The sequence below is a fragment of the Salmo salar genome, chromosome 15 (assembly GCF_965601325.2).
Source record: "Salmo salar chromosome 15, fSalSal1, whole genome shotgun sequence".
Classification (NCBI taxonomy): Eukaryota; Metazoa; Chordata; class Actinopteri; order Salmoniformes; family Salmonidae; genus Salmo; species Salmo salar.
In genome coordinates, this window is record NC_138305.1 from 50,846,235 (window position 1) to 50,873,286 (window position 27,052).

General features: G+C 41.5%; 1 protein-coding gene across 1 annotated transcript; it reads left to right on the forward strand.

Annotated features, from left to right (window-relative positions):
* Positions 1-18,025: 18,025 nt before the first annotated feature.
* gbp7 (Guanylate-binding protein 7) lies at positions 18,026-19,355 on the forward strand (the record flags this gene model as incomplete). The annotated part of the gene is given in 1 exon segment (NM_001140772.1): positions 18,026-19,355. A coding segment is annotated over 1 exon segment (240 nt). The 3' UTR covers positions 18,453-19,355.
* Positions 19,356-27,052: the final 7,697 nt, after the last annotated feature.

Genomic DNA, 27,052 nt, shown 5'->3' on the forward strand with positions numbered 1-27,052 from the left:
GGGATTTTGTCCCACTCCTCTTTGCAGATGTTCTCCAAGTCATTAAGGTTTCGAGGCTGACGTTTGGCAACTCGAACCTTCAGCTCCCTCCACAGATTTTCTATGGGATTAAGGTCTGGAGACTGGCTAGGCCACTCCAGGACCTTAATGTGCTTCTCCTTGAGCTACTCCTTTGTTGCCTTGGCTGTGTGTTTTGGGTCATTGTCATGCTGGAATACCAATTCACGACCCATTTTCAATGCCCTGGCTGAGGGAATGAGGTTCTCACCCAAGAATTGACAGTATATGGCCCCGTCAAATGATGCGGTGAAGTTGTCCTGTCCCCTTAGCAGAAAAACCCCCCCAAAGCATAATGTTTCCACCTCCATGTTTGACGGTGGAGATGGTGTTCTTGGGGTCATAGGCAGCATTCCTCCTCCTCCAAACACGGCGAGTTGAGTTGATGCCAAAGAGCTCCATTTTGGTCTCATCTAACCACAACACTTTCACCAGTTGTCCTCTGAATCATTCAGATGTTCATTGGCAAACTTCAGACGGGCATGTATATGTATTCTTGAGCAGGGGGACCTTGCGGGCGCTGCAGGATTTCAGTCCTTCACGGCGTAGTGTGTTACCAATTGTTTTCTTGGTGACAATGGTCCCAGCTGCCTTGAGATCATTGACAAGATCCTCCCGTGTAGTTCTGTGCTGATTCCTCACCGTTCTCATGATCATTGCAACCCCACGAGGTGAGATATTGCATGGAGCCCCAGTCCGAGGGAGATTGACAGTTCTTTTGTGTTTCTTCCATTTGCGAATAATCGCACCAACTGTTGTCACCTTCTCACCAAGCTGCTTGGCGATGGTCTTGTAGCCCATTCCAGCCTTGTGTAGGTCTACAATCTTGTCCCTGACATCCTTGGAGAGCTCTTTGGTCTTTGCCATGGTGGAGAGTTTGGAATCTGATTGATTGATTGCTTCTGTGGACATGTGTCTTTTTTACAGGTAACAAGCTGTGGTTAAGAGCACTCCCTTTAAGAGTGTGCTCCTAATCTCAGCTCGTTACCTGTATAAAAGACACCTGGGAGCCAGAAATCTTTCTGATTGAGAGGGGGTCAAATACTTATTTCCCTCATTAAAATGCAAATCAATTTATAACATTTTTGACATACGTTTTTCTGGATATTTTTGTTGTTATTCTATCTCTCACTGTTCAAATAAACCTACCATTAAAATTATAGACTGATCCTTTCTTTATCAGTGGGCAAACGTACAAAATCAGCAGGGGATCAAATACTTTTTCCCCCACTGTAAGTCAGAGATATCAGTGGGAGAGAAAAGGTTATGAGCAGGAAGCTGCTTTAGCTGCCAAGTCAGCCATAGCATTACCTTTGGAGACATGGTTAGAAGAGTTAGTATGAGCGAGGCACTTACAAACAGCAACTTCAGAAGGGAGCAAAATAGTAAGTTATCAACAAGTTTTGAATGAGAGATTGTTTTACCGCAGGAGGTCAGAAAACCGCACTGTTTCCACAGAGTACCAAAATCATGTACCACACCAAAGGCAAATCTGCAATCTGTATAGATAGTAGCAGACTGGCCTTTAGCTCATATGTGACTCATCACCTGGATTCAGTTTTATGTAGCAACATTTGAATTTCTGTTTTTCACATTGGATAAAAGTAGAGACTCAGAGCTACAAAGTGGTATAGCATACACTGCGTTTGAGGAAACAATGGGAAAGTAATTCTTCTTTGAAAGTTGATCAACTTGTAAAGTCACTTTTGAGAAAACCGTCTTTCAATGTTTTGGTACTACTATTGGAGAACACTTCTTTGTCTACACCCATTCAGCATTGTTCACACCCTCTTAATCCTTAGCCACACCCATCTATTTAAGGGTTGATCTGTGCGTTCTGTACCAACTTGCCAGCTGCTTCCAGATATGGGAGAGAGTTAACAGCTCACTGAACATTACTTGCCATAGCAGAGCTGGTTAGGCTGTTACAGTATGTTATCCAGAGCATTGTTGACTGCAACTGTGCTATCAGATTGTCCGTTTGTAAATTCATAGCGTTTCGCGTTCAGAGCACACACTAGATGCTCTAGCCAATAAGTAGGGTTGTTCCGAAAGTTCTGACCTCCCAACGGCAGTCAAGCACCCAAGCTAACTGGCTAACTACTTCCAGACACATAATGAGAGAACACCCCACTCTGACTATTTTACTCTCCCTAGCAGAGCTGGTAGGAAAATGTTCATGTCATCCAGAGCGTTGGTGACTGTAACAGTGCTGTGGCAACAATTGAATTACGCTTTGTTGATGACGTTTACTGACACTGGACATATTCAACGGGTGTTGAGGGTTAAAAAATTAAACAGTTATTCTGAGCTCTGGCACACTAAGACGAGTCTTCTGTTAAGAAATGTAGCTAGATAGCTAGCTAGGTAAACAATGAATCCCAATGCATGACGTAACGTTAGTTACCGAGCGAGCCAGCCAGCGAGCGAGCCAGTTAGCTAGCTAACGGTACACTTGAAATGAAACCACTTTCTGTCAAAATTAGAAACGTGTAATATCTGAAAATGTAGCTAGCTAGACTATCTTACCAGTGTACATCACGGTTGGACGCGTCTCCTGTCTGATGCCATGCACGATGTAATCCAGACTGGTGTTTTATCGATCTCCTTAGCTATCATACTCGAATTCCACTGATTTCAAAACTCGGTCCTACAGAAAGTGGAGAACATACACATAACTTTAGCTAGCGAGCCAGCCAGCTAACGTTAGCTAGCTAACAACCCACTTTAACTTGACATTAGGTTTATGCAGTTTTACTACACATTACAAGTTTTGTCTCTGAAAAATATAGTTAATTTAATCTGATTGTCATAAGGTTCCATGACTTCGTCCACACAGGGCATCTGAACACACAAAATACATTTTGATGAATTTCATTAAATTTTTCTTTAACTTTTGTACACCTGTGGTGTTCCTGGTCAAAAATGACCGGTTATCAGAAATGAATGGGTGTGTTACGGGCGTCGTATGGAGGAGACCAAGGCGCAGCATGTAGAGTGCTCATCATTATATATTTTAATGGAAATGAACACTAGACAAAATAACAAAATTACAGCCAACTGTTCCGTCAGGTTTACAAACTAAACAGAAAGCAACTACCCACAAAAACAAAGGGAAAAACGGGTTGCCTAAGTATGGCTTCCAATCAGAGACAACGATAGTCCGGCCTCTGATTGGAAACCATACCCGGCCAAAACATAGAAAATAAAACAGAATGCCCACCCACCTATCACACCCTGACCTAACTAAACAGAGAAAACACAGCTCTCCTAGGTCAGAGCGTGACAGGGTGAGACTACAATTAGTGTATAAAATTGAGTTCAGGCACATGCCCATTCATCAGATGGACACACTCCCTCTCCCAGAACCCCACATCTATGTGTGTTTGAGCACACACACACACACACACACACACACATCTCATTCCCCTTCTTGCCTTCAATGGCAACCCCCACAGGAACCTTTCCCCAATCTTTCCCCCATGGGAACCACACCTGTTGGCATTCACACAAACAATCACAACATTGTTTCAATAACATATAGAACTTTTCTCACAGATCTGGTATATAAAGCTTTTATGAGGCCTTGCTCACAATACATTCTGTGGCAGCATAATGACCAAACGATATACTGTATGTGAGGCTTTTGTGTAACGTACGTCGTATAGAGGGGACCAAGGCGCGGCGTGTTGAGTGCTCATGATTCTTATTTAATGAAAAAAATGAAACACTTTACAATGAAACAAAAACGACAGCAAACAGTTCCGTCAGGCAACAATCACAAAACGGAAAACTACTACCCACAAAACACCATAGAAAAACCAACTTAAATATGATCTCTAATTAGAGACAACACGAACCAGCTGCCTCTAATTGGAGATCCTCCCAAAACACAACCTAGAAATAGAAAAACAAGAACAAAACATAGAAACAAAATACATAGACTGCCCACCCATATCACACCCTGACCTAACTAACCAGAGAAAAAGCAGCTCTCATAGGTCAGAGCGTGACAGTACCCCCCCCCCCCCCCAAAGGTGCGGACTCCCAGCCGCAAACCTGAACCTATAGGGGAGGGTCCGGGTGGGCATCTGTACTTGGCGGCGGCTCTGGTTCGGGTCGTAGCACTGCCACCGCCCGCTGATCCCCCCGCTTCTGTATGTCCGGAGGAACCAGACCGTGGATCATCGCCGGAAGCTTTGTACCACCAACCGCCGCTGAAGACTCTAGGATAAAAGCCACCGCTGAAGGCTCTCGGCTGCGGACCGCCGCTGAAGGCTCCGGGCTGCGGACCGCCGCTGAAGGCTCCTGGCTGCGGACCGCCGCTGAACGCTCCGGGCTGGGGAGCGCCGCTGAAGGCTCCGTGCTGGGGAGCGCCGCTGGAGGCTCCGGACTGGTGAGTGTCGCTGGAGGCTCCGGACTGGCGAGCGTCGCTGGAGGCTCCGGACTGGTGAACGTCGCTGGAGGCTCCAGACTGAGGATCGTCGCTGGAGGCTCCGGACTGAGGAGGGTCGCCGGAGGCTCCGGACTGAGGAGGGTCGCCGGAGGCTCCGGACTGAGGAGGGTCGCAGGAGGCTCTGGACTGAGGAGGGTCGCCGGAGGCTCCGGACTGAGGAGGGTCGCAGGAGGCTCCGGACTGAGAAGCGTCATTATAGGTTCCGGACTAGGGACCTTTGCTGCAGGCTCCATGTCATGGATCATCTCTACAGGTTCCGCGCCATGGATCGTCACTGGAGGCTTCGTACCATGGAACATCTCTACAGGCTCCGGGCCATGGATCATTCCTACAGGCTTCTTTCCATGGATTATCCCTACAGGCTCCGGACCATGGATAATCCCTACAGGCTTCTTGACATGGATTATTTCTACAGGTCCCGGGACATGGATTACCTCTGGAGGCTTTGTGCCATAGAACATCCCTACAGGCTCTGGGCCATGGATCATCACTACAGGCTTCGTGCCATGGATCATCTCTACAGGCTTTGGACTATAGATTATCACTGGAGGCTTTTCTCGTGGAGCTGGAACAGGTCTCACCAGACTGGAGAGACGCACTGAGGACCGGGTGCTCAGAGCAGGCACTGGCCGTACTGGGCTATGGAGGCGCACTGGAGGGAGAATGCGAGGGGCAGGCACAGGACGTACTGGGCTATGGAGGCGCACTGGAGGAAGAATGCGAGGAGCAGGCACAGGACGTACTGGGCTATGGAGGCGCACTGGAGGGAGAGTGCGAGGAGCAGGCACAGGACGTACTGGGCTATGGAGACGCACTGGAGGGAGAGTGTGAGAAGCAGGCACAGGACGTACTGGGCTATGGATGCGCACTGGAGAGAGAGTGCGAGAGGCAGGCACATGCTCACCACAATAAGCACGGGGAGTTGGCTCAGGTTTCACCCCTGGCCCCGCCAAACTACCCGTGTGCCCCCCCTTCCCAAAAAAATTGGGGGCTGCCTCTCGTTCCTCCCCGGTAGGCTACGATACCTTTCTATTACCTGGCCCCAAGTCCAATTTCTCCTTTCCATCCAATCCTCATTAGACCAGGTATCCATCTCTGCCCGGGCACGCCGCTTGATCCAATCGTGGTGGGTAGTTCTGTAACAGGCGTCGTATAGAGGGGACCAAAACGCAGCGTGTTGAGTGCTCATTATGATATTTATTAACTCAAAAATACTAAAGACAAAATAACAAAAGGTAAACGATCAATACAGTTCTGTCAGGTACAAAGACTAAACAGAAAATAACTGCCCACAAACACAGGTGGAAAAAAACCCTACTTAAATATGATCTCTAATCAGAGGCAACGAGGACCAGCTGCCTCCAATTGGAGATCAACCCAAAAAACAACAACATAGAAATAGAAAAACTAGAACTTAAACATAGAAATAGAAAACATAGAAAAACACCAAACACCCCCTGTCACGCCCTGACCTACCCTACCATAGAAAATCACATCTTACTATGGTCAGGACATGACATTTTGATGATATCTTTGACCATGACACTGGTGAGGAGGAGAGAGTTCTTGTTAAACTTTGAGACAGTGTAGGCTGTGAGAAATAGCACAATATGTTTCATCTGAGTATTTGTTATAGTCAAAATAATCCATATGTTAAATATTTTTAAAATCAAAAACTAGTTGTTTAAGCTCAGGTCAATGAGGCCTACAGGCCATAAATAGCAAATAGAAGTTCAAAATTTGTAATGTTCACAAGAACTTAAGTTGATAAAAAGATCGAACACAACATTAGGTGATAATATATGTATTATTATGGATTTATAATCAGATATAATGGGACCGGGAACACAGAATTAATTTACATGAAAAGAACACAACAGGAGGGTAAAAAAACGGGTTTGAGATGATTACCTAGACATACTGACCAGCTCCAATAGACAGACGCGTGCTATATGGCAGACCAATCCAAACTCATCTCTCGGGATGTCCAGCCCACTCATTATCTCAGCCAATCATGGCTAACGGGAAGGTTGCTCACCTTGTCTGTGACTAAACCAACTAGGCTCATAATTTAACAATTTTATTCATATTTACAGATGGCATACAAGTTTGATATTAAGGCACATGAAAGTTCACATCGAGAAGGCATTTCTGCCAAAAAACGCACAGCTCTTAAACAACAAACCAGACCTCTTGCCACACTGTCCAGCTGTTTGGAATAATACCCAACTGGGCGCTGCTTTCCTCCATGATCCTGTGTTAAACAGATGACATAAAACCATTTTTCTCACAAACAAACAGCCTAAAAAGTTTAGAATGATTAGGGAGCCCCAAACAGGGAGAAGTAGTCATGAGTTGTTTTAGTCTGGTCAGAGTAGTCAGTCCCTCTGGTGTCCACTTAATTATGTCATTCATGGCCATTTTGTGGGTCAGAAAGTGGCTGCACCACCTCAGCATAGTCAGGTAACCATGCCCTACAATACCCTGCCAGACCAGTCAATGACACTGTGTGTTGTTCAGTAACCGGCTTTGGGACCGAGAAAATAGCCTGTATCCTCTCTGTACCCAGCTACCTGCCATTGGGAGTGATGTCATGACCTAGATACTTGACTGTCTGTTAAACCAACTAACTTCTTCTTTGAAACTTTGTGGCCGTTCTCAGCCAGAAACATCAGCAGAGCACAAGTATCAGTATCACAAGCTTCCATTGAGCTGGAGCACAACAAATCATCCACATACTGAATCAGAGTGCTGCCTTCAGGGGGTATCAAACCCTCCAGATTTTGCGCTAAAGCCGCTGAATAATTTGTGGGGGAATCCACATAACCCATAGATGACACCGTCCACGTAAATCTCTTACTGAGAAACGTGAAGGTGAATCATAACTGAGATTCCGGTGCCACAGAAATACTGAAAAACACATTAGCCAAATCAATTAGAGAACCACTCTGCTCTGGATGGCACTGCCCCCAACAGAGTAGTAACATTGGGAACCACAGGGGCATGAGCAAAAAACGGCATCGTTCACAGGCCTAAAGTCCTGGACAAATCTCCAATCACCTGAAGGTTTTCTAACAGGCAAGACAGGGGTGTTACAGGGATGTGCCATTAGCTAGCAGGGATGCATGAACAGGAGTAATACCTGCTATTACCTCCCTACTGAGAGATTCATTCGGAACAGAGATTCTTGTTCCGAACATGCAAGTTTCAGACTTACAGGAGGTGGGGGTAAGAACACTAGATGTGCACAGCCATGGTGGATTTAGATACAGTTAGGTGACAACAGCATCTTACACATCAAGAGTAACAGGATTGTACATACCTATCATTTAAAGTAACGCTAACTACCCCCCCCCCCCCCCCAGTTGGAATAGGTGGCTTCACATGTGCTTTCTAAACTTAAAATGTATTTTGTTTTGCTGACAACAATGCCTGATCAACTCTATGCGAAGGAGATGTGTCGCGCTGCATGAGGCAAATGGTGGTCACACCAGATACAGACTGGTTTTCTGATCCACGCCCCTACGTTTTTTAAAAGGTATCTGTCACCATGAAATGCATATCTCTATTCACAGTCATGTGAAATCAATAAATTAGAGCCTTGTTTATTTATTTAAATGGACTGATTTCCTTATATGAACTGTAACTCTGTAAAATCTTTGAAATTGTTTGATGTTGCGTTTATATTTTTGTTCAGTATAGTTATCTGAAAAATATTAGATAATACACACAGTTGAAGTCGGCAGTTTACATACACTTAGGCTGGAGTCATTAAAACTCGTTTTTCAACCACTCCACAAATTTCTTGTTAACAAACTATAGTTTTGGCAAGTCGGTTAGGACATCTACTTTGTGCATGACACAAGTAATTTTTCCAACAATTGTTTACAGACAGATTATTTCACTTATAATTCATTGTATCACAATTCCAGTGGGTCAGAAGTTTACATACACTAAGTTGACTGTGCCTTTAAACAGCTTGGAAAATTCCAGAAAATGATGACATGGCTTTAGAAGCTTCTGATAGGCTAATTGACATCATTTGAGTCAATTGGAGGTGTACCTGTAGATGTATTTCAAGGCCTACCTTCAAACTCAGTGCCTCTTTGCTTGACATCATGGGAAAATCAAAAGAAATCAGCCAAGACCTCCACAAGTCTGGTTCATCATTTGGAGCAATTTCCAAATGCCTGAAGGTACCATGTTCATCTGTACAAACAATAGTACACAAGTAGAAACGCCATGGGACCACACAGCCGTCATACCGCTCAGGGAGGAGATGCGTTCTGTCTACTAGAGATGAATGTACTTCAATGTACTTAATTGCACTATAACGGTGATAAATGGTGCCCACCAACTGTTAGGGCCTACATAAAGCTGTCCCAACAGCAGTCCCAACATCTTACCACTACTATACCTGGCTATTAGCGGAGCCTTGTCTGGCAGCGAAACAGTTCATTCAGCCTCATTTACTCCCTTTTAAAAAAAACATAGCTGATATGGCTGACTTGCTTAAATTTGGTTTCTAATTACAATTGAGATGTACAAACTGTGGCAGAAGGGGACGACAAGCGGATAAGAGGCAATCTGTAATTTTGATTATGACAATCAGCAAGCTAGGACGAACATAACGTTAGTCAATATAACTATTTGTTTAGGAATAGTTATGTACAGCGACAGAATTCAGAACATGGGCCGTTCTTGCAGTGCTCTCCCTGTACACCAAGTTAGAACTGTAGGATAAGTAAAGGGGGCATATAAGCAGACAATGAAAGCTCTTACAATATTCAATGATTACATTTCTCTAAAACAGGTTATAGGCTACAGTAGAACAGTCAGAACAGTAGGCAAAATTAAGAGGGGTAAATACGTTTTATCTAGAATTTCTCTTAATTATTTATCTTCATATGACAAGGGTTAAAAAGGATTTGCCAGTAGATTGTCAACTTGATTCATAATGATGACTGTTAGCTAAGATTTTTAAATGATGATGTTGACATGATCAGTCCAATCACAGCTACTGTATATATAACGTGATTTTATGTATTTGTATCTTTGGCCAATAAACTTGAGCCTTCTTGGATGGGCACTTCTATGGCAGCAGTCGAAGGGCTAGAATTCTCAATGTCTCCACTCACACGTGGTAGTGACGTAAAGTCCCCATGAGTGACAGAACACTGAGCCAATCATGGCACAACGCTCCGTATTTTCAGCCGGCTTGCCCCACCACCACAGAAAGCACTGAGCTAGGCTGAAACACCTGCATTTTGGAGCTGCCTTACTCAAGAAATCAAAAAAGAGACCATGTTTGTATGCAGCTTTATTAACTCAGTGATATATATTCTTTTTTACATTGTTTGCAAATTACATTTACATTTTTTTTTACATTTTAGCAGACGCTCTTATCCAGAGCAACTTACAGTAGTGAATGCATACATTTCATACATTTTTTTTTTTCTGTGCTGGCCCCCCGTGGGAATCAAACCCACAACCCTGGTGTTGCAAACACCATGCTCTACCAACTGAGCTACAGGGAAGGCTATTGATATGTGACACATATTAATGCCAAAATAACATGCTGTTTTTTTGCTAAGAATGTGGGGCTCAAAACAGGTGGAGCTCCACCCCACCTGCCCTGAATGACGGGTCGCCACTGCTTGCCATAACAAAACAGTTGAATACTTATTATGATTTGACATTATGGGGTATGTAAAATGTAATACATTTTAAATTCAGGCTGTAACACAACAAAATGTGGGAAAAATCGAAGGGTGTGAATACTTTCTGAAGGCGCTGAACCAGTATGAAGTCTAATTGAGAATGCCATTGATGGGAAACTGTGTGTGGTCCACAGCGCACTTGAAACCCTGAGCCAGATTGAGCAGCATGTGGTAGTGGTGGCAGTGGTTAGCCTGTACCGCATCGGCAAGTCCTACCTCATGAACAAACTGTCTGGGATGAACAAAGTTTACTATTACTTTAATTTATTAGCTAATAAAATATATTATTCTTCGGTGGTAGTAGGCCTGGTTAGTAATTATTAGGGTCTGACAGTCTACAGTATATAACCAATTTCCTTAGACACCTCAGAAAGTAGATGCTCTGCTTGCGACTTCTTACGCACAGGAATTTGAAACTGCACAGCTGCCCCATCAGTTGCAATAGGTGGCTCGACATGCTTTCTAAAATTAACATTGATTTTGTTTTGCTGACACCAATGTCAAATCCGACACCATATTAAGGCTGTAAGAATTGTAGGGGTATTAGGTTCCCCAAATACAACACATAACGTAGCTACAGTAGTTCCATGACTTTGTGAGATTTCTGAAGCAAACCGAATACTTGCACACAAAAAATGATGTTCCACTTGGTTATTGCTCTGGCTACAGTTTCACTTTCAGTCTTTTAGCTAATATACAACCAGACAGCAAAGCAAATTACAACTGAAGCTGCTAAAAGGAGTAAAGAAGTAATCAAAGTTTTAAAAGTTAATTTTAAAATTCCTATTTAACCTTTATTTGATCAAAAGTCATACTGAGACCAGAGTCTCTTTTAAAGATGAGACCTGAATTACATAAATTACAGAAAATACCACAAATAAGGTGCAACAAAACTGAAAGCTGATTTACCTAACTCAGAGACCAAAGGAATTTCCAGTTACCCATCCCTGAAACTGGGTGTGGTGACTTGTATGTCTAAAGTTTGGTAATGATGTTAGGTACAATGGGACTTTTTGCAAAGGGCTTTATAAATCAAAACATAGCAATGTATCAATCTATATGACATCAAAGAGGGCCAACCAACTATCTAGTAGAGAATGCAGTGACGAGTACTAAAATTGTCAGCGTAATAAATCTTAGTGCGCAATGTTCCCTCTAAACCGCACACCTCCTCCAGGACTGCCATGCAGAACAAATGTAATGTCAGGCAGAGACTCAAGAGATTGAACTTCACTGATTTCGCCCCATTAGTTTGCACTAACTATATAGATCAATTTTTTTCTGTGATCGAATCAACATTATATCAGCCCTTTTTCAATGCAAAAAACCAAAGCAAATCTATCTTTGCAAGATTGAGTCTGTGATTTTGTTGTAGGAAGAGCCAGAGTGCAATTGGAGTAGAGTTAAATTGTGCGGGACGAGTGGACTTTCAATCACTTTGATCACTAGTAGGTAATACACATGATTGAGGTATACTACAGTGTGTAGTATAATTGTCACAACCTGATCTGTTTCACCTGTCTTTGTGTTTGTCTCCACCCCCCTACAGGTGTTGACCATCTTCCCCATTATCCCCGGTGCATTTATACCTAGTTCTCTGTTTGTCTGTTGCCAGTTCGTCTTGTCTTGTCAAGCCTACCAGCGGTTTTTCCTGTACTCCTGGTTTTTGTTAGTTCCTGTTTTCTAGTTCTCCCGGTTTTTGACCATTCTGCCTGCCCTGACCCTGAGCCTACCTGCTGTTCTGTACCTCTTGACACTGCCCTGGATTACTGACCCCTGCCTGCCCTGACCCTGAGCCTGCCTGCCTGCCGTTCTGTACCTTATGGACTCTGACCTGGATTATTGACCTCTGCCTGCCCTTGACCTGCCGTTTGCCTGCCCCCTGTCTCATAAATAAACATTTGTTATTTCGATCTGTCATCATCTGGGTATTATCCTGAGGTCTGATAGTAGGAACTGGCCATGACTGATCCAGCAGACTCGGACCAACTCCGCAACGTCATCTCCTCCCAAGGAGCCACCCTTGGAAGGCACAAGGAGTTGCGTCGTGGTCTTATGGAAGGTTTCCAGACCTTGGCCAAACGCAGTGAGTGTGCGTTGGATACATTACTGGAGCAATTCCGCGAGTTGTCTGTTAGGCCGCCTACCATGACCATAATCTCCCAGCCCCTCAGTAACCTGGCTGTCAGCAGTGCATCTCTCCCGTCCACCCCGGCTTCCCGAGAACCCCGCTTACCTCCTTCGGAACGCTTTGTTGGAGAATCGGTAACCAGTCGGGCTCAGTGTTTCCTCATCTTCGACCTGCAGCCCTCCTCCTTCCCCTCAGACTGCTTGAAGATAGGATACCTCATCACGCTGATGTTCGGGAGGGCTCTCGCCTGGGCTACGGCGGCGTGGGAACAACAGTCTGCCGTATGCTTCAGCCTGGAGGAGTTCATGGCTGAGGTAAAAAAGTTTTTGATTCTCAGTTGTCTGGGAGAGAGGCTGCCCGGAAGTTACTCCAGCTTCAGCAAGACTCCCGCAGTGTGGCAGACTATGCGGTGGATTTCCGCACATTGGCGGCTGAGAGTGCCTGGAACCCGGAATCTCTGTTCGACACGTACCTGCACAGGTTATCGGAGGAAGTTAATGACGAGCTAGTAGCCCGGGAACTACCGACAGATATTGACTCACTCATCGCCTTGACCATCCGGATTGATGGGCGGCTACGGGAATGTAGGAAGGAGAGGAGGTCTGATTCCACCTCACCTACGAGACATCCTGGAAGTCCCTGACGTCTCCATTTCCAAGCAAATCCGAGGCTACCTGAGTTCCCCGAGAGCCTCCAAAGTCTAGCGATTCAACTCTTCCTGAGCCGATGCAACTAGGCAGAGCTAGGTTGTCTCCAGCCGAACATTTACAAAGGTTTAACACAAACAGTTGCCTGTATTGCGGGACTATTGGTCATTTCGTGTCCCCGTGTCCACTAAAAGACCAGGCTCACCGGTAGGGGTGAGTATTCTGGTGGGCCATACAGAGAACTTTTCCTCTCCTTACTCGCACCCCTCTCCATGCCATCCTGCTGCGGGGGAATCCATTGAAATCTCTCCGGGTACTCATCGACTCTGGGGCCGATGAGAGTTTTATGGATTTCGAACTGTCTGCATCTGGGTCTTATCCTAAGATCTGACAATAATATTCTACAGTTTACTAGAGTATACTGCAAAATTCTATAGTAAGTACTTCACATGATTGAGGGATACTACAGTTTGTAGTATGGTATGCTACAGTTTACTATAGAATTCTACAGTAAGTACTACACTTGATCGAAGGATACTACAGTGGTTACCAGAGGTGTGGACTCGAGTCACATGACTTGGACTCGAGTCACAAATATGATGACTTGCAGCTCGACTTTGACTTTAACACCAATGACTCATGACTTAACTTGGACTTGAGCCTTTTGACTCGAACTGACTTGATACCCTCCCCAAGCTCAAATATAAAAATGATGCTATTAAAAAAAGTGTGCAGCGCATCAACTCTTAATTTAACGGATTACAGTTTGAATCGGACAGCAGCCAATCAAATTGTGCCAGCTGAGAAAAAGTTGCGTGTGGCAGTGCAGAGGAACGTCAGCGAGTGAATTCAGATGGAGCCCTTGGAAAGATGATACCCAAAATTATTATTTTCGGATATAAAGACTACGCTGTATCAACAAAAAACGGATTGCAACTTGCAAAACATCCGGGAAGAAAATGACAAACGGAGGCGCAACAACTTCCAACTTTGTTCGACATTTGAAGCTGCACAAAGAACGGTCGTGGCTAATATAGCCGACAGCTATATCAATCATAACTTTGCCAGTGTACCATGTTGGCTAACGTAACGTTAAATCAATGAGCCTCCACACAGTCAGTCAGTGCGGGAACGTGATCATTGTACCCAAGATTGAGCTACAACTGGCTAGGCAGTTGGTAGCCTAAATCCTGCCTGATGTTACTGCTGTTCCTAAAGCCATTGACATATGTTAGCCTACTGTAACCACACACACAGTGTGTGTGTGTGTGTGTGTGTGTGTGTGTGTGTGTGTGTGTGTGTGTGTGTTAAGGTTGGGCGATTGTGTACAAGCCTACATCGCACGATTGCACCCCATAGCGATCCTCGATAGTCGATCGCTATTGGGGGGTCTTGCTTATGGCTACCCATGTATTTCCATGGAAATATAAAGTTTATTTGTAAAGTAATAAAATTAAAAGCATTCATGATTTGTGTAAATGTAATATACTAACTATTACTCTTGTTAAAAATAAGAAATGGTATTACATTTGGTGAAGAGCACATTATGACTAAACTCAGAGTTTAGGACTTGAGACTTGACTTGATACTTGTCGGTCTTGACTTGAGACTTGTCTTGGACTTGCCTGTCTTGACTTGGGACTTGACTTGGGACTTGAGTGCTAAGACTTGAGACTTGTGGCTTGTAAAACAAGGACTTGATCCCACCTCTGGTGTGTACTATAGTATTCTACAGTATACTACACAATTCTATAGTAAGTACTACACTTGATCGAGGGATACTACAGTGTATAGTACTGTATTCTACAGTTTACCAAAAAATTCGACACTAAGTAATGTGGGGTGGCCTCATCAATATAGGTGGGACCAATCGCAAAACTTGTGCAGCACAGCGTATCACAATGTTGTTCAACTGGTTGTTCTGTAGGGTACGTGGATTATCTTTCACAAACACAAAATACAATTAAGTCAACCAAATGACCGTAAACGCTTCTCCTTCACACGAACAGAAAGTTACTTGCACAGTATAAACTAAGGTTTGTTCCACTGGTAAGCACTTCTAAATTGATTTGCAGTGTTTGTATGAAAAAATCTGATATTTTATGATGTACTCTGCTACCTGGTTGGACTTTATCTTGTAAAACTGAAAGAAACTGTAGCACCCACTATGCAATAACAAGATGCATATTCTCACACGTAACGATTAAGGGGAGGTTTCCTGAACAGACGTTAGTCCCTTACTGTGTGCCAGGAAACCAACCACTTGACCTGCTTTCTTGGAAACATCAGAAAACCATTCTGTTTCAATATTAGAACAAACTTTGTATTGTAGCCAATAGCTCATTAAACTCTGAACAACAAGCATACTGCACAGCAGAAGCTAAGCTCTGGTCTACAGGTAAGATCTTTTTCATTTATTTGTAATTAGTTCTCTTAATATTAGATCCTATATATTACCTCATGTTAGGTCATGTAAAATGCATCAGTGATAATATGTACTGTGCAGTGATTTTATTTATTATTGCAACATGTCAGTTCTTCATCTCTGCTCAGGTTCTAACTTCAAGGTGACATTTTGTGTGAGCATAAGTATGTCCAGAGTTAGCAAAAATAACCATCATATTTCAAATAAATGGGGAGGCATATCATAATATTGCAAGTTCCAGATACTTCAACTCACAATTGCATTTACAGTGCCTTCAGAAAGTATTCACAGACCTTGACTTTTTCCACATTTTGTTGTGTTACAAAATGGGATTAAAATGGATTTAATTGTAATTTATGGTCAACGAGCTACACAAAAAACTCTGTAACGTCAAAGTGAAAAAACAAATTGAATGGATGCTTTTTTGGAATCTTTTTAATTCTGTACAGGCCAAAATGTAATTAATAACTTCACCATTCTCAAAGGGATATTCAACATCTGCTTTTTTATATACTCATCTACCAATACGTTTCCTTCTTTGCGAGGCATTGGAAAACCTCCCTGGTATTTGTAGTTGAAGCTGTGTTTGAAATGTACTTCTTGACTGAGGGACCTTAGAGATAATTGTATATGTGGGGTGCATAGATGCGATAGTCATTCAAAAAGCATATACATTTTTATTTTTTATTTAACTAGGCAAGTCAGTTAAGAACAAATTCTTATTTACAATGATGGCCTACCCCGGCAAAACCGGAGGACGCTGGGCCAATTGTGCGCCGCCCTATGGGCCTCACAATCCCGGCCGGTTGTGATACAGCCTGAAATCGAACCAGGGTCTGTAGTGAAACCTCTTGCACTGCGATGCCTTAGACCACTGCACCACTCAGGAGTCTCTTGAATTGAAGTTAACCTGTTTGGGATAGGGGGCAGTATTTTCACGGCCGGATAAAAAACGTACCCGATTTAATCTGGTTACTACTCCTGTCCAGAAACTAGAATATGCATATAATTAGTAGATTTGGATAGAAAACACTCTGAAGTTTCTAAAACTATTTGAATGGTGTCTGTGAGTATAACAGAACTCATATGGCAGGCCAAAACCTGAGAAGATTCCATACAGGAAGTGCCCTGTCTGACAATTTATTGTCCTTCTGTAGCATCTCTATCGAAAATACAGCATCTGTGCTGTAATGTGACATTTTCTAAGGCTTCCATTGGCTCTCAGAAGGCGCCAGAAAGTGGAATGAGATGTCTGCTGTCTCTGGGCTAAGTACAGCAGCTCTGTTTGTTACTGGTCAGGCTGGGAACAGTGACACTGGAGATGTGCATCCACGAGACTACTCCATTTTTTTCTTTCAGCCTTTGAATGAATACAACGTCGCCCGGTTGGAATATTATCGCTATTTTACGAGAAAAATAACATAAAAATTGATTTTAAACAGCGTTTGACATGCTTCGAAGTACGGTAATGGAATATTTTGAAATTGTTTGTCACGAAATGCGCTCACGCGTCACCCTTCGGATAGTGACCTCAACGCACGAACAAAACAGAGCTATTTCAATATAACTATGTATTATTTCAAACCAAAACAACATTTGTTGTTGAAGTAGAAGTCCTGGGAGTGCATTCTGACGAAGAACAGCAAAGGTAATCCAATTTTTCTTATAGTAATTCTGACTTTGGTGAGTGCCTGTGATGGCCGAGCTATCTACTCAGATTATTGCAAAATGTGCTTTCGCCGAAAAGCTATTTTAAAATCTGACACCGCGATTGCATAAAGGAGTTCTGTATCTATAATTCTTAAAACAATTGTTATGTTTTTTGTGAACATTTATCGTGAGTAATTTAGTAAATTTACCGGAAGTTTGCGGTGGGTATGCTAGTTCTGAACATCACATGCTAATGTAAAAAGCTGGTTTTTGATATAAATATGAACTTGATTGAACAAAACATGCATGTATTGTATAACATAATGTCCTAGGAGTGTCATCTGATGAAGATCATCAAAGGTTAGTGCTGCATTTAGCTGTGGTTTTGGTTTTTGTGACATATATGCTTGCTTTGAAAATGGCTGTGTGATTATTTTTGGGAGGGTACTCTCCTGACATAATCTAATGTTTTGCTTTCGCTGTAAAGCCTTTTTGAAATCGGACAATGTGGTTAGATTAACAAGAGTCTTGTCTTTAAAATGGTGTAAAATAGTCATATGTTTGAGAAATTGAAGTTATAGCATTTTTAAGGTATTTGTATTTCGCGCCACGCTCTACCATTGGATATTGGTGAGGCGTTCCGCTAGCGGAACATCTGTCCCTAGCACTATTTTTGCACACAGAGTCCATGCAACTTTGTGACTTGTTAAGCAAAGTTTAACGCTGAATTTATTTAAACTTGCCATACTAAAGGGGTTGAATACTTATTGACTTAAACTTTTTTTTTTTGTAGTTTGTAAAAATAAATGTAAAAAACATCATTCCACTTTGACATCATGGGGTATTGTGTATAGGCCAGTTACAAAAAAAATCGCAATTTAATCCATTTTAAATTCAGGCTGTAACACAACAAAATGTGGAAAAAGTCAAGGGGTGTGAATACTTTCTGAAGGCACTGTACCAGTATGAAAAGGCCTACCAGCATAATAATTCACATGTCAAGTATTACTCCACTGGAAGAATGGTGCATTTGTCTGATCCCAAACAAAATAAACATCATTTATTTGTTCTGTTTGTATTGTTATTTGTTTGTGTCTTTGCCAGTGTGTTTCTATAGGACAAAGTCATGGCAGGCCAAACAGTGTCCATGAAGGGGCCGGTGTGTCTCATCGAGAACGAAAGTGACGGGAAACTGTGTGTGGTCCGCAGCGCACTGGAAACCCTGTTGCAGATTGAACAGCATGTGGTAGTGGTGGCAGTGGTCGGCCTGTACCGCACCGGAAAGTCCTACCTCATGAACAAGCTGGCTGGGACCAACAAAGGTGGCAACATGATAATAATAATATATATTATTTTTCGCTGTTAGTAGGCCTGATTAATAATTATATATGCCTCAGAAAGTAGATGCTCTGCTTGTGACTTACGCACAGGAATGTGAATCTCTACAGCTGCTCTACAGTTGGAATTGGTGGCTCGACATGCTTTCTAAAATCGACATTGATTTTGTTTTTCTGACAACAATGTCAAATCCGACACCATATTAAGGCTGTGAGAATTTTAGGGGTATTAGATACAACACATACATTAGCTACTGATATTCTCTAGGTTTTCCATGCGTTACATGACTTTGAGATTTCCGCAGCAAACATAATACTTGCACACAAAAAAATGATCTTCCAGACTACCTGTATTCAGCCACATAAACTGCCTAAACCAACGGCCTCAGATTTTTCCTGTTCTAATCTTGTGTGCTAGATAGCTACAGTGTACTGTGTATGCAAACGGTAGTCAAACCAGACGGTTTGTCTGAGTTTGCAGTATTAGCAGACACACACACCTGGCTTTGCAAGATTAGTCCTGCTGTGACCACATTGTACTTCATGCATTCTTTCTTTCACTAAATGATTGAACCAATGCACCCTGTTATTCCATGTGGATGCTACAGTTTCTCTTTCTCTCATATTATACAACCAGAAATATTTTTATAGTTAAACTGTGACACTCGGTTATCGCACACTTTCACTTCCAGTCTTTTAAGCTAATATACAACCAGACAGCAAAGCAAATTACAACTGAAGTTGATTAAAGGAGAAAATAAGTTTATTAAAGTTTTAAAAGTTCATTTTAAAACCCTTATTTATTTAACCTTTATCATGGAGTCATACTAAGACCAAGGACTCTTTTACAGATGGCCTCTAAATCACTGAAAATACCACAAATAAGGTGCAAGTAGAGACCAAAGGAATTTCTAGAGTTAGCCATCCCTTTTTCTGTGATCGGATCAACATTATATTAGCGCCTTTTCAATGCAACAAACCAAAACTAAACTAACTTTGCAAGATTGAGTCCGCGATGTTGTGGTAGGCAGAGCCTGAGTGCAACGGAGTTTAATTATATTGTCAGGGTTAACACACGAGCGGACTTTCAATCACCCGCAAGTGAATTACTTTTCAGATCTGTTCAGATCAAACTGCACATTTGTTTATATTTCATTGTTAGTTAGCGAGTTACTAGCCCAGTTATAGGCACGTATAGGTCCGCAATGGGGAGTTACTGCTTCCTAGAAGAGCTCAAAACGTGTAGGCTCCATTTCAATGTCTTTTAAAAGCCAGTCAGGTAAAAAGCTTATGTCTTAATTAAAGGAGCAGTGTTGTATTTTGAGACAGGCTTGAATATGCCAACAATGTCTAATTCTCTTTATGGGAATAATAATTCATTTTAGTTTGTAAAGTGATTTCTTGCATCATACAACACAATACAATGCAATTTACAGTCATGTATTTGGCCCATGGTGTTACAGACCAAGTAAAAAAATCATTAATTCATGTCAAGCCCTTCATAATGTAAAAACCTTTTTTCAAAGTGTCATGCAATGTAAGCCTGCATTGAACACCACATACAGTACATTCGGAAAGTATTCAGACCCCTTTCCTTTTCCACATTTTGTTATGTTACAGCCTTATTCAAAAAATAGATTTAAAAAAAAATCCTCATCAATCCACACACAATACCCCATAATGACAAAGCGAAAACAGTTTAGATTTTTTGCTAATTTATTATAAATAAAAAACAGAAATATCTTATTTACATAAGTATTCAGACCTTTTGCTATGAGACTTGAAATTGAGCTCAGGTGCATCCTGTTAAAAATATTTTAAAAATAAGTATCATTAACCCCCCCTCTTTTCTGCATTTTACATATACATTTTACATACACATTTTGCATACACATTTTACATACATGGTACTTTTATATAAAGCAGTCATATAACAATAATACATTACCAAACATAAGCTCTTTAATCCCAACCCTCAGCCACTCTCCGCCCATCCCACCTATCACCATAGACCACCCTCGTTTAGTTTCCATGTGCCATATATTTTTTAATTGTGCTGTGATGTTTTACATACATTTTTGTATCTTTCTAATCGTATAGCATCCACAGATTGTGAGCTAAAGATGAAAACCTTTCCTACGAGTATTATTATATTGTTTATTGACTGACTATGGCTTTCCAAATCCCCCAACACTACTATTTGTTAGGTTAATTTAAGTTCATGTTGTGATTTTGTAACCATTCCTGAAACTGTGACCAGAAACAAGCTACATAGGGACCAAACCACAATAAATGATCTATTGATTCTGTCTCTTCACAGCAAAATCTACAGAGCTGAGATTTTTGTATAACCCATAGCATTCTGTTGGTGGCAAGAATTTTGTATAATCATTTAAATTGAAAAACACTAAGTGTTGAATCTAGTGTTGTTTTTTGTACCAGGGGATCTGATTGTGCAAAAAAATGTAAATTATGAATTATTTTGTCTTAGTTAAGAACAAATTGTCATCCAATAGGCTTTGATTACATTTCCAATATCCCTATCCATGTGGAAATTCTGTAAGTGTATTATGGAGGCCAATTATATAGTGGTCCTATTAATACTTTTTTTTTTAAGTTTGATGGCAGCAAGAATGAGACTAGGAAGTAATCAAGACGGCTAGCTTGATTAAGCCTCCTCCATGTACAGTTGAAGTCGAGTCAAGTAATTTTTCCAACAATTGTTTACAGACAGATTATTTCACTTATAATTCACTGTATCACAATTCCAGTGGGTCAGAAGTTTACATACACTAAGTTGACTGTGCCTTTAAACAGCTTGGAAAATTCCAGAAAATTATGTCATGGCATTAGAATCTTCTGATAGGCTAATTGACATAATTTGAGTCAATTGGAGGTGTACCTGTGGATGTATTTCAAGGCCTACCTTCAAACTCAGTGCCTCTTTGCTTGACATCATGGGAAACTCAAAAGAAGTCAGCCAAGACCTCAGAAAAAACATTGTAGACCTCCATAAGTCTGGTTCATCCTTGGGAGCAATTTCCAAATGCCTGAAGGTACCACGTTCACCTGTACAAACATAAGTATGCACGTATAAACACCATGGGACCACGCAGCCGTCATACCGCTCAGGAAAAAGATGCATTCTGTATCCTAGAGATGAACATACTTTGGTGTGAAAAGTGCAAATCAATCCCAGAACAACAGTAAAGGACCTCTCTCTGCAAGGAAGAAGCCACTGCTCTAAAGCTATGGTTTGCAACTGCACATGGGGACAAAGATCAAACTTTTTGGAGAAATGTCCTCTGGTCTAATGAAACAAAAATAGAACTGTTTGGCCATAATTACCATCGTTATTTTAGGAGGGAAAAGGGGGAGGCTTGCAAGCCGAAGAACACCATCCCAACCGTGAAGCACGGTGGTGGCAGCATCATGTTATGTTGTTGCTTTGCTGCAGGAGGGACTGGTGCACTTCACAAAATAGATGGCATCATGAGGATGGAAATTATGTGGATATATTCAAGCAACATCTCAAGACATCAGTCAGGAAGTTAAAGCTTGGTCGCAAATGGGTCTTCCAAATGGACAATGACCCCAAGCATACTTTGTTGTGGCAAAATGGCTTAAGGACAACAAAGTCAAGGTATTGGAGTGGCCATCACAAAGCCCTGACCTCAATCCTATAGAAAATTTGAGGACAGAACTGAAAAAGCGTGTGCGACCAAGGAGGCTTATAAACCTGACTCAGTTACACCAGCTCTGTCAGGAGGAATGAGCCAAAATTCACCCAACTTATTGTGGGAAGCTTGTGAAAGGCTACCCAAAATGTTTAACCCAAGTTAAACAATTTAAAGCAATGCTACCTAATACCAATTGAGTGTATGTAAACTTCTAACCCACTGGGAATGTGATGAAAGAAATAAAAGCTGAAATAAATCATTCTCTCTACTATTATTCTGACATTTCACATTCTTAAAATAAAGTGGTGATCCTAACTGACCTAAGACAGGGAATGTTTACTAGGATTAAATGTCAGGAATTGTGAAAAACTGAGTTTAAATTTATTTGGCTAAGGTGTATGTAAACTTTCGACTTCAACTGTATATCTCACTAGGTCAGGGTTTTTCAGCCTCCATATATCCACTAGTTCTAATGTATCCATGATCTTCGTGATCTCCTTTAGTGCTTGAGGATGATAGTTTTTAGAGTGATTTATGATCCATTGAGGTACTTAAAACTGTATTATAATCTCCCACCATAATAATAGATTCATTCGTTGCTTGTGAGCTCAATAGATCATTATGTTTATTTTTTAGAAGAAATGTAGATCATCATTACTTGGCCCATATATCCATATCTGTTTTTGGTCCAATAGCATATTTAAAACAATCCATCTTCTTTGTGGATCTGTTTGCACAGTTTGCACAATCGGATCAAAATTTGTATTAAGGTGCATCCTGTTTCCATTGATCATCCTTGAGATGTTTCTACAATTTGATTGGAGTCCACCTGTTGTAAATTCAATTGATTGGACATGGTTTGGAAAGGTACACACCTGTCTATATAAGGTCCCACTGTTGACAGTGCATGTCAGAGCCAAAAACCAAACCATGTGGTCGAAGAAATGGATTGTGTCGAGCCACAGATCTGGGGAAGGGTACCAAAAAATGTCTGCAGCATTGAAGGTCCCCAAGAACAAAGTTGTCTCCATCATTCTTAAATGGAAGAAGTTTGGAACCACCAAGACCCTTCCTAGAGCTGGCCGCCCGGCTAAACTGAGCAATCGGGGGAGAAGGGCCTTGGTCAGGGAGGTGACCAAGAACCCAATGGTAACTCTGACAGAGCTCCTCTGTGGACATGGGAGAGCCTTCCAGAAGGACAACCATCTTTGCAGCACTCCACCAATCAGGCCTTTATGGTAGTGGCCAGACGGAAGCCACTCCTCAGTATAAGGCACATGACAGTCTGCTTGGAGTTTGCTGAAAGGCACCTAAAGGACTCTCAGACCATGAGAAACAAGATGAAACCAAGATTGAACTCTTTGGCCTGAATGCCAAGCGGCCCCATCCCTACGGTGAAGCATGGTGGTGGCAGCATTATGCTATGGGGATGTTTTTCAGTGGCATGGACTGGGAGGCTAATCAGGATCGAAGGAAAGATGAATGGAGCAAACTACACAGAGATCCTTGATGAAAACCTGCTCCAGAGTGCTCAGAGTGAATGTCCTTGAGTGGCCCAGCCAGAGCCCAGACAACCCCTTGGTTTGGAGCGCAGTGTGGCTGGCGAAGTTGCAAACTCTCCACTTTTGTAGGCTGATGATGTGAATGATGTATGGTGTGGACTGCATCATGTTTTGCACTACTCTCATCAGAGTTTTGCCAGACCCCAGGGTAGTGGTCTGTGCTGTGTAGAACTGGGCTGAGTTGAGGTGGGCCTGGTCTGGTAAATCTGAAGACTGAAAAGACATTTCGAGTAAGTCCATGTATAGGGGCAGGAGAATTATGTTTATGGTAAGGACCATTGCACAACCATCCACCTGGTCGCCCATGTCTGTTGTCTGCATGTCTTGTACTGGCCTATTTTGTGTTTAGCACATTACCTTTGTAATGCTCTTTTTGCACTTGTTTTTTGCACTTAAAGAGCTTTGCTTTTTGCCTATAAATTGAAAGCGTTATACAAAAAAAAGGCAAATTATTACACGTCATTCAGCTGCCTCTAGAGTAAAGGTAAATGTACTAAAAATGTTGTTCTATTACCCTCATTCCTCAAGGTTTTGCCCTTGGAGCCACAATTCAGTCCCAGACTAAGGGCATCTGGATGTGGTGTGTGCCCCACCCAATAAAATCAGACCACACCTTGGTGCTGCTGGATACAGAGGGGCTGGGGGATGTGGAGAAGGTGGGGGGATCAAAGTTATACATTTAACACATTTACATGCAAGGCTCCTACTGTAATAATTTAAAAGAGGCTCTTCGTTGTCTAAATATTGTACGCAATGAAAATACATACAGTACATATAAAACATACAGCAGAGTAAAGGCTAATTTTAGAAATTACACAGACTTTTAACTTTTTGTCCTTGAACTTTGAACTACTCCCTGACTTTATTTCACTCATCACTCCAGTAACACCTAACTCGTCTTTCTGTGTTGACAGGGTGATGATAGTAATGACAACTGGATCTTTTCCCTGGCTGTTCTTCTGAGCAGCACCCTGGTGTACAACAGCAAGGGCACCATCGACAACTACGCCCTGGAGAAACTGCAGTATCCTTCAGCAGAGATGGGGAAGGGGAGATAATGCCCAAAGCAAAGGGTTGTTTTCTAGCCTGGTCCCAGATGTGTTTGTGCTGTCATGCATAACAATGGAGTTAGGAGTTGGCAAGACAGCATGAACAGATCTGGAACCAGGCTATTACTTTTCTGCCACTGTAATAAAAAATAGCAGTAGCTGTGGTAAGGTTTGGGTGACTTTGGGAGACTTAGCTTTGGAGACTTAACTTTGCAGAATGGTTAAAGTGTTACAGGCTACACCCTCAAATGAGATATTATGTATTTTGCCACCTGGTGGCATTATACTATTCAATAAAATCTGTGAAAGCTCATGTCTCACCCCATGTAAACAGCAAATATGTTTGTTTTTGTAGCTCACTGCATACATTTCTATAAAAAAAAATCAAGGGTAACACTTTACATTAAGTTGCCCCTATTACTATGGAACTAACACAGTAATAACTGTGTTAACAACATGGTAGTTACAAACGTTTTTACCATGTAATTACTTGGTACTGTAACAAGGTTGTTGCGGAATCAGTTATTACACAATTGGAAGCTTATTCCACAAGTGTAACTACTGTGTTCCACATGTGTTATTACACTATGTAACTAGTGTTTTGTATTTACACATTTGAAAGTCACCTGTGAATTACCATGTTAATGACTCAAACTGAAATCTGACCTAGTTACATGTAACTATAAGGTGCCGCTACCATTGAATCCACATGTAATACAAGGGTTAATAAATAGGCTAGGTAACAACAATTGTAACAAGGCACACCCTGTTATTAAATACTGGTCATTTTCAATTAGTTTATTTCTGTGTTATGACCTGGCTCGAAGGCTATACCAAATCAAGTGTAATGTAAGAACAATGTAGTTACATAGGATATACTTATAATGATCATGTATCTACCAAGGAGCAAGCAACTTAATGTAAAGTGAAACCCAGTATGTCATAACTTTTATAATTACTATGTAGTAACAATGTAACAATCTTTGCAGACAATAGGCTATCCAGGAGAAATTGAGACAGGAGAACATTAGGTATAACACGTTTACTTACATTGTACATTGTACAAGCTTTATCAGCCAACTCTGTAATTAAAATGTTGGGATGTATTTACAATGTATTTATCCAGGAGCAAGAAATGTAAAGGTGCAATATGGACGAATCGCTCAGCCATTTCCTGGTTGCTAAAACTCAAATAGTTTGCCTAATTTCAGTTTATGTGATAACACAAGCAATGTATAGACAATCATTGTACCATCTAAACCAATACTTAAGAACGGGAAGCATAGAAATAGATATATCACTTCTTAGACTTGCTTTCAATAAGAATTACATATCTGTATCTTATATTTCTATGTGAATTTGGTTGGGTCGCCCACTAAGTTACATAGTGACGCTTTATTATAAAGTGAAGTCAAATGGTTTATGACTTTATAGTTACAATGTAACAATCTTTGCAGACAATAAGCTAACCAGGAGAAATAAGGAGACAGGAGAACATTTTGACTTTTATTGATTTGAAAAAGATTCATATTCAAACCATTCAAATTCAATTCCCCATTTCAGACTCAAAGCAAGAACTATTAGTAAAACTTACTAACTAGTTAGTAAAACCTAATAACACAGGGTGGTAAAGCTAGCTAGCTAGAATATTCCAAATTAATGTTGTTAGCTAGCAAGCTAAGCACTGGCACAATGCCAAAGCGCTTTCCAACTTGGTCAATAAACATTACAAAATCGTCATTAAACTTATGAAACATTTCTCTTTCACTGTTTTGAGATTTACATTGCACTTTTGCACATTACAAACCATTATAAAAAGAGAAATAACATGTGGCTTCCATTTTGGCTGCAGATGAGACTGTGAATGTGAGAGGTCAGTATGACATCACTTCCTTGTAAACTCTCACTTCTACAAAATTGTTACATATGCAACTACGGTTATGCAAGCTATTGGATCACTCCAATATGGTATCCATCTAACTGTTAAATGTGCCTGGCTTTATAAATCATCCATACATACAGTACCAGTCAAAAGTTTTGACACACTTACTCATTCCAGGGTTTTTCTTTATTTTTACCATTTTCTACATTGTAGAATAGTGAAGACATCAAATAACACGTATGGAATCATGTAGTAACCAAAAACGGTTTTAAACAAATCAAAATATATTTTATATTTCTAACACTCTTCTAACAACAACTTTATTATAAGATTTGAAAAAAAAAGCGATCAACCACTACTAAGAATAGTTCAGAGTTGAAAGCTCAACGAACATAGTTAGGTCTCAGCTTTTCTAGAAAAAGTACCACCTCTTTTGTCTACGTGGCAGTTTAGCAG